The following is a 9,161-nucleotide window of genomic DNA, read 5'->3' as shown; positions in this document are numbered from 1 at the left end:
CGGGCAGTGACATCTTTGCATCGAGGGAGGATAACTTAAAATTAAGCTAAACAGTCCTTTTGATCATCTTATATTATTCTCTTTTTAATATCTTTATTTCATTTCTTCTAAATTATTCGTCTCTGTTTCTTCTCCACATTACATTTTATCCACTTCTTTTACATTTCATATTCTATTTCCCCATTTTATTTTCATTCTGTCATTGCTCATTTTTAAATCCCTTTTCATGCCTAATTCATTTTATCTTTGTTACGCTACCTTTCTCCATAACAGGGAATATTCGTTATTCATACCTAATTCATTGTATCTTTGTTTCACTACCTATGCCTAATTCATTTTATCTTTGTTACGCTACCTTTCTCCATAACAGGGAATATTCGTTATTCATACCTAATTCATTGTATCTTTGTTTCACTACCTTTCTTCATAGCTTGGAATATTCGTTATTCATACCTAATTCATTGTATCTTTGTTTCACTACCTTTCTCCATAGCAGGGAATATTCGTTATTCATACCTAATTCTATGTATCTTTGTTTCAATACCTTTCTTCATAGCAGGGAATATTCGTCATTCATGCCTAATTCATTGTATCTTTGTTTCACTACCTTTCTCTATAGCAGGGAATATTCGTTATTCATACCAAATTCATTGTATCTTTGTTTCACTACCTTTCTTCATAGCAGCGAATATTCGTTATTCATACCTAATTCATTGTATCTTTGTTTCACTACTTTTCTTCATAGCAGGGAATATTCGTTATTCATGCCTAATTCATTGTATCTTTGTTTCCCTACCTTTCTCCATAGCAGGGAATATTCGTTATTCATGCCTCATTCATTGTATCTTTGTTTCACTACCTTTCTCCATAGCAGGGAATATTCGTTATTCATATCTAATTCATTGTATCTTTGTTTCACTACCTTTCTTCATAGCAGGGAATATTCGTTATTCATACCTAATTCATTGTATCTTTGTTTCACTACCTTTCTCCTCGTCTATTTTCTGTTATATATCTCTAAAATTTTAACTATAATTGTAAATACCTAAATGAAGAACTTCTAGACCAATTTCTGAACAATTTATAATCACATAGTTTTTTCTGAAATTAAACAATATAAATTATGTTAACAGAAAGGATGATCTTACAGTTTACATAACATACACATTATTTATCCTTACATAAGCATAACGAAAAGGGGGGGGGGCGGCATGATCCCAATCTTTCAATAAGATTAAATTATCATTTAGGTAGTCTATACTGTCCCCCTGAGAAGGATAGTTTCTGTTGTCTAACTTTAGAATCTAGGAATTCACGGAGCTCAGATACATCACACTCACCAGCTGATGGTCCCTAGTAATAATAATAAATGTAATGATACTGACAACGATAAGAACGACAATAACGATAATAACAATAATCATAATAATAATAATAATGCGTATAATAATAATAGCAATAATAACATAAATAACAACAATAACAATAACAATAACAATAACAATAATAACAATAACAATAACAATAACAATAACAACAACAATAACAATAACAATAACAATAACAATAACAATAACAATAACAATAACAATAACAATAACAATAACAATAATATTGATGAAAACAATAACAATAATATTGATGAAAACAATAATCACTAAAATAACAATAATAACTAAACATAAAGAAAGATAATAATAAAACTGATATAAATGATAATAATAATACCTGCATGGCAAATATTCTAAGTTTCTGATGAATCTCCTCTATGGGAAGGGAGTCCAGGTTGGTAAGCATGACAACGATATAAGACCAGAAAACTGATAGCTCTGCATCCTTCTGGTCAGATCTACTTGATGTATACTCCTCCCCATCCCCCTCATCCATCCCATCCATACGCTGGGACGGATTAGAATGACCGGAAGGTCTGCGCTGATGACCCTCCTCCACTAGGCTGAATGTATCCGGAGATATTTCATTAAGAACACCCTGACTCAACCAGTAACTCATTTTCTGGCGGACAGTGGCGGAGGAAACCTTAATGGCGGAGGAGAGATCTGCCATACTCCACTCCTCCCTCTCTTGGAATTTAACAATGATTGCTGCATGGACAGGACTCACTCGATGTTCAACTTTCTTGTCTCCAAGTTCCAAGACCATGTGAACCGTTCCAAACCCAGAGTTCCATTCTAAAGTTCTCATTCCTTTAAGAGTTTGGAACGCTTTTGTGTAAACCGCAAGAGCATCTTTAACCTGTTCCGGAAGCTCTACAGGTTCGCTGGTCTTGAACGGAGGCCAGAAGTAGGATGAGAGAATTAGAGCATTGACTCCGATAGCTTGAGTGATTAGCTCCGGGCATCCACTGTCCTCGGAGTGTAAATGTGAGTTTATCCTCTTACTATCCGTGATATCCTTGAGCATAACCTCACACTGAACCAGAGAATCATCTCTCATCTCTCCAAACCTAAGCTTCAGCATCTCCAGGTACCTGATCTCCTTCTCAGTCTCATAGCTGAGCCGGGTGAGGAGACGGTTGCTGAGCATGCTCCTGTACTCGTTCACGAATATCTTCTTGCTTCCGTATATATTGACCAGCATGGAGATGATATCTGCGGACCTACGACCCCGGGACACCTTTTTACAGGAATATCAAATCAGGGATAGAAGATCTGAGGGAAAAACTGAAAAGTTAGACCTCCAAAGGCCAGTTTTTTCAAATAAAAAATTTCTTTTATTCATTTTTCCTAAAAAAATCATTTATTTACCGTAATTCAGCGAATAAACTCCTAAAAACAGACGTATTACGTAACTTTGAAAAAATGAGATTTTAAAACAGGGGGAGGAATGATTTTCCAAGAAAATGTACACCCGAGTTTCAAATACTTTTTCGAAATTGAATTTAAAAATTCGTTTCATTAAAACAATAATCTAAATGCTTTAGTAATAAAAATATGAAAATCTATGGTTAAAACTGATATTTCCGTTCCTTATTAGGATCTGCATCCACTGGATCAGGTTCCCAGAGTTCCCAACCCTCCTGGACATCCTCGTCCTCCATATTATCATCTAGCTGTAGACCTTCAGCCTGGAGTTAAGGAGAAACATTCTAACCTTATACCAGGATATTCCCCTCCCCTCTACCTTCCGCTATTTCAGAATTAATAAAACAATATTATCTTTAATTACCAAACAATTATGTTCAATTAATCACTTTGCGCACCCTCCGCGCCTTTCCTTTTGAAGGGACTGTAATCGTAATTTCAAGTGACCTTCCATTTATAGGGAATATTCGCGAAAAATGAAAGGGGGTATAGGCTTACGGCGAAAAATAAGCGCTTTTGATCGCTACTACTCTGAAATCTAATATGAAACAGCTCGCAAACAAAGTGTTACAAATTACAAGAGTTTAATTTTGTTGATAAATATGGGGAAAAGTCATCCTTGATCAGTCTAAGGATTAAAGGGTACCGTTGTGAATCGGTGATGCCCCTCTTTAAATGGAAGTTTACTTATGGTTATGTATACAGTCCCTTTTAGAAATATATTTAACTGCTTTTTTTTCAGCGAACATTTTCTCTCCCTTAATTTTTGTACAATAATAAAAAACTTTGTAAATCTTATCTACGAGACATATTAAATCTTAACGATATTTCCCCTGGGTAGGGGGGGATAAGGTAAGAATATTCCCCCTCCCTTCATCAACTCCTCCCTGAGCTCCATGGCGGACTCGTCGAGCAAGGACTCCACAATACACTTGACGGTATCCTCCCTCGTCTTCAGATACTTCCTCACATTGACACAGACCAACTCTAGGATAACACCGCTGCCGTCCAGGACACGAAGCGCCCTGATTGCAGCGATGTAGGCAGTAAGGATATCTCCAGTGTTAACACCAGGATGAAGAAGTTTTGCATCCAGAACCTTTTCAATTATTCATTGATTGTGGCAAATATTTAATTCAGGTTTAAGCAGAAAATTTCCTTATAAAATAAAGGTTATACAATTATTACAAATATTTAATTTTACGGTTTAGGCACAAAATAACCCTGTTCAATTATTCATTTATTGTGGCAAATATTTAATTTTCAGATTTAGACACAAAATATTCTTATCCTTAATATAATCCTGTTATATTATCAGGATAAACTTTTTTTAAAGCATCAACATGACTCTTATTTTATTACTAAATAATTTTACGCTTAGTGTAAGATCTAGAGGTTTTATTTGGAGATACGACTGAGATTTACTTTAAGAATAAGACTAACATTTACTTTAAGAATAAGACTAACATTTACTTTAAGAATAAGACTAAGATTTTCTTGAAGAATAAGACTAAGATTCCCCCCCCCCTCAAAAATCAGTTTTCCTCCAATACGCGTTTTCATTGCTGAATGAAATATTTCATTGATGGTGGTGGTGGGGGGTGGGGGGTAGTTAAAAAGAAATCCCTGTCTAATACCTGTCTAAGGTTGGTAGTAAGAAAGTTCCTAAGGTTGGTTTTAACCAGACAATCCCTAAGATCCTCTAGAGCAGGCTGGGAGTCAGGAAACTCAATAATAATATTATATAATTGATCTATCCTGGCTCTGGTATATGTTTCAAACACAAGCTGATGCAACTTCTCACGGTACTCAGATATCTCAGGGGAGTCAGAGGACTTGAAGTGTGGAGAGGGCGGGGTAGAGAAGGTGGGGTAGGTTGGGTTGGAGAAGGTTCTAGAGGAGGAGTAGATTGATCTGATCCAACCCATACCAGAGTCCTCCAACCACCGTACCAGCTTTTCCAGGTACGATTCCTACAAGACATGAATGGATTAATGGATTGCATGAAAGGATGAATGAATAACAGATATAATGACATATAGGATTAATGGATAACTGTACAAAAGCATGATTGATTGAATGAATGAATAAATGAATGATAAAAATAAAGATAAAATTTGATTTGATTTCTCACCTCAAATGATCCTTTGCAAGATTCTTGTACATGAGTATATATTCGTTCCTTCAGGATCTCCAGTACAGCCTTAAGAACAATACAAAACAATACAGTGCAGTACAGTAAATTGGAAAAATAAATACAAGTTTACTTTAAGTTCACTCCAACACAATCCCCAAATTTCAAAGTTAAAAAAATTAAACTAGAAACGAGAATGCAATTTTAATAAAGAAAGTTTCCAAATTTTACGGAAAATTATTTAAAACCCCAAAGGCCAACATAAACTGACCTGCTGACTTATTCTCCGTAGTAAACCTAGATCCCCCAGCATCTGGTTCACCTAGAGAAAGGGTAGCTCGATAAAAAGGCATTGTTAGATCGGTGACACTTTCTCTGGGACTGGGGGTGCTATTTTGTCGACACTGGAAATCTGTATAATCTCCCATTTCCTACTTAAAATTAGTTTATTAATAATTCGTATCATAACGCTCACATTTGTACCCTACAAGCCTAGTCCCCCCCTTGTTTCTCTTTTAAGAGGCTTATATAATCCAACAAATAAATGCAATCTTTAATATTTCCTTGCGTTATAAAATCTATGGTGTAGTTAAGCAGGAGTACCTAATGGAAGGATTAATGAATAAATACATAAATCTTTGGAGTAGTTATGTTGGAGTACCTGATGGAAGAGTTGAAGGATTTAAGAATACAAAAATTTGTGAAGTAATTAGGCGTACCTGATGGAAGTATTGAAGGATTGAAGAACAAATATAAAGATATGTGGAGTATTTATGTAGGCGTACCTGATGGAAGTATTGAAGGATTGAAGAACAAATATAAAGATATGTGGAGTATTTATGTAGGCGTACCTGATGGAAGTATTGAAGGATTGAAGAACAAATATAAAGATATGTGGAGTATTTATGTAGGCGTACCTGATGGAAGTATTGAAGAATACAAAGATCTGTGGAGTAGTTAGGTAAGCGTACCTGATGGAAGGATTAAAGAATACAAAGATCTGTGGAGTAGTTATGTAGGAGTACCTGATGGAAGGATTGAAGGATTAAAGAACAAATACAAAGATCTGTCGAGTAATAACATCCTTCACAGCTAAGATCCTCATCTAGTTCCTCCGCTAGTTTCTGTAATACAAATATTAAAACTATGTTAAATTGTATACGCTTTACAATTAGCATTTAACAATCATTAACAAAACATCAAATCTAAGAGACATCACTGAAGAGAAAGTCAACTTTTATATTTCTTTAAGGTCCCTCCCACATCTACTTGTTCACACTTTTTGTGTAAGAACCCAACTGCTGTAGCCAAAATTTCTAAAAATAGAGAAAACATAACATAGATTCTGAACTTAAACTAACCTTGTCTACGCTGGTATAGTAGACTAGAAATGCTTGACTGTAGAATAGTTTTACCAGAGTTAGATAGTTGGCTGGTAGTTGGGCTAACAGACTACCCTGAAACATGGTTAGTTAGTTGGTAGTTGGGCTAACAGACTACCCTGAAACATAGATAGTTGACTGGTAGTTGGACTAACAGACTACCCTGAAACATAGATAGTTGACGTTGGGCTAACAGACTACCCTGAAACATAGATAGTTGACTGGTAGTTGGACTAACAGACTACCCTGAAACATAGATAGTTGACTGGTAGTTGGACTAACAGACTACCCTGAAACATAGATAGTTGACAGGTAGTTGAACTAACAGACTACCCTGAAACATATAGTTGACTGGTAGTTGAACTTACAGACTACCCAGATACATAGATAGTTGGCTGGTAGTTTAACTAACAGACTACCCAGATACATAGATAGTTGGCTGGTAGTTGGGCTAACAGACTACCCTGAAACATAGGTAGTTGGCTGGTAGTTGGGCAAAGAGAATACCCTGAAACATGGATAGTGACTGGTAGTTGGACTACCAGACTACCCTGAAACATGGATAGTTAGTTGGTAGTTGAACTAACAGACTACCCTGAAACATGGATAGTTGGCTGGTAGTTGGACTACCAGAATACCCTGAAACATGGATAGTTGGCTGGTAGTTGGACTACCAGACTACCCTTAAAAACAGATAATTGACTGGTAGTTGAACTAACAGACTACCCTGCAACATAGATATTTATTTGGACTATCAGACTACCCTGAAACATGGATAGTTGGCTGGCAGCTGGGCAAAGAGACTAGTTAGTTGTAACTTAATCTGAAGTTTAATCACCTTAATCTGAAGTTTAATAACCTTAATCTGAAGTTTAATAACCTTAATCTGAAGTTTAATCTCCTTGTCTGAAGTTTAATCACCTTAATCTGAAGTTTAATCACCTTAATCTGAAGTTTAATCACATTAATCTGAAGTTTAATCTCCTTAATCTGAAGTTTAATCACCTTAATCTGAAGTTTAATCACCTTAATCTGAAGTTTAATCACATTAATCTGAAGTTTAATCACCTTAATCTGAAGTTTAATCACCTTAATCTGAAGTTTAATCACCTTAATCTGAAGTTTAATTACATCTTCAAGATCTGAAAACCCGTAGATTGTTCGGTTTGAATTCTGTGTTAATGTTCGAATCCTAAAATAAAAACTATACTATTAAAGGAATGATTCAATATTCTTTGATTTAAAAAAAACCTTGATATTTTCTGCCAAAATAATCATGGAGTTTTTGGAAACCCGGTCCAATTTTAATTCTTGAAATTTTTTTCTTCTTCATTCTTAATGATACTGATTAAATATAAAATATTTTTTAAAATGCATGTTTACTTTGATTACTATTTTTTAATATTATTTTAGGGTTAGGTTAGGTTGAGACAATTTCTGGGCCAAGCGCTGCGGCTAGGACAGGCTAAGGGGCCAAGCGCCGCGGCTAGGACAGGCTAGGGGGCCGGGCGCTGCGGCCGCATGATTATAGATATACCATGCACAAAATTGATATGAGGGGGGGAGGGGGTGTTCAAAAATCGTTCTCTAGGAAATTACCTATTAAGAAAGTAATCTGTTAATGAAATCCACGAAAATTTTGATGATTCGGTCCCTAAACCCTCATGCACATCTTTGAACGGTAAGATGGGTTTACCTTGTAAGTTCTTGAATACCAGGGGCGAATGACGCAGCGCCCGCGTAGAGTTGCGTCACTGCGCGTTCGAACTTGTCGAAACCGGTTTTGCAATCCAGATTTGCAGGGACATCAAAGTTTCCCCAAAAGTCAGGAACAATATCTTCTCTAAAAATTAAATTTAAAAAAACTAGGAACACACATATTACATATTTATCTCAGATTTTGACATTATCGATAAGTTAGAGTTTAAAATATACTTCTTACCCCTTTTTTTGGAAAAAATATCAGTCAATAATTTTCAAAATATCGGATAGTCCCAATTCTACAAGAAAATTGATTAAACACGTTTATTAGATAAATTTAGAGAATTTTGCTCAGTTGTAAATAAGCCCAGTTTTTCTTTCTTGAATCATAGATTTACCAAATTGAAGCCAGGATTTGCTGATATTTAAAACAAAGTACATAACTGAAAGGAACTGTAGTCTTAATTTCAAATGACTCTTTATTTATAGATCGGCGTGTTTGATTGACACAGGTACCCTTTAAAGCTTTGTCTGATCAATAATGATTGAAAAAACAATATTCAACTTTATAAAACACTTTATTTTAATTTTTGGTTTCCCTACATTAGTAACTTGCGCAATTCTGCTTCAGACCAATGATAGGAAATGGTCAGAACTTGACACTTTTCAAGCCAGGAAACGACTTTAACAATTACAAGGATCTGTTGTAAATTAGATCGCTGGAAAAAGCGTCTACAGATGTTACGACGAATCTATAGATTAAAAAATACCTGAGTTTAATGTTGTAAGTATCAAGAATAAAATCTTCAACAAACTCGGAATATTCCGTGGAATTTCGGAGAAAGGTCAGAGTCTCATCACTAAACATCATGATTATGTAATTCATTACACAAAGGATAAAGGGGGGGGATATTTAGGCTGTAATGCAGAGCGTATGATGCACTTCCAATGATGAAGGCTGTATAGTGTTTTTACAGACAGTTTATGAATAACTTTCTCTACAGTAAGAGGTTGTATTACTAAATTATAAGTACAAATATCGAAGCAATTTACTGAAACTACCTTGTTGATAATCAGTGCACATACGCGTTAAATTATAATTTAATTCATGCAAGTTTGCAA

The 9,161-nt window shown here is 35.3% G+C and overlaps 1 protein-coding gene across 1 annotated transcript; it reads right to left on the bottom strand.

The window, feature by feature from the left end:
- Positions 1 to 1,095: 1,095 nt before the first annotated feature.
- Positions 1,096 to 8,925, bottom strand: LOC111707980 (anaphase-promoting complex subunit 2). Its single transcript, XM_023481183.1, has 12 exons — positions 8,810 to 8,925; positions 8,035 to 8,181; positions 7,449 to 7,530; positions 6,318 to 6,413; positions 5,982 to 6,080; positions 5,228 to 5,278; positions 4,957 to 5,025; positions 4,460 to 4,795; positions 3,694 to 3,921; positions 2,987 to 3,085; positions 1,729 to 2,634; positions 1,096 to 1,353 (listed from the first exon to the last, which is right to left on the bottom strand). Exons 1-12 carry the CDS (start codon positions 8,923 to 8,925, stop codon positions 1,243 to 1,245), a joined length of 2,340 nt encoding a protein of 779 aa, XP_023336951.1. The 3' UTR covers positions 1,096 to 1,242.
- Positions 8,926 to 9,161: the final 236 nt, after the last annotated feature.

This window comes from Eurytemora carolleeae, unplaced genomic scaffold, assembly GCF_000591075.1.
Source record: "Eurytemora carolleeae unplaced genomic scaffold, Eaff_2.0 scaffold692, whole genome shotgun sequence".
NCBI lineage: Eukaryota > Metazoa > Arthropoda > Copepoda > Calanoida > Temoridae > Eurytemora > Eurytemora carolleeae.
The sequence above is the reverse complement of the archived record's forward strand: the minus strand, read 5'-3'. Positions and strand labels throughout refer to the sequence as shown.

Excerpts from the sequence above, each read along its gene's own strand:
- LOC111707980 (XM_023481183.1), bottom strand. The coding sequence starts at position 8,925 with ATGAATTACATAATCATGATGTTTAGTGATGAGACTCTGACCTTTCTC. Across the intron at positions 6,414-7,448 it reads TAATTAAACTTCAGATTAAG|GGTAGTCTGTTAGCCCAACT; the intron begins GTGATTAAACTT and ends ACCATGTTTCAG. Across the intron at positions 4,796-4,956 it reads CTTGCAAAGGATCATTTGAG|GAATCGTACCTGGAAAAGCT; the intron begins GTGAGAAATCAA and ends CATGTCTTGTAG.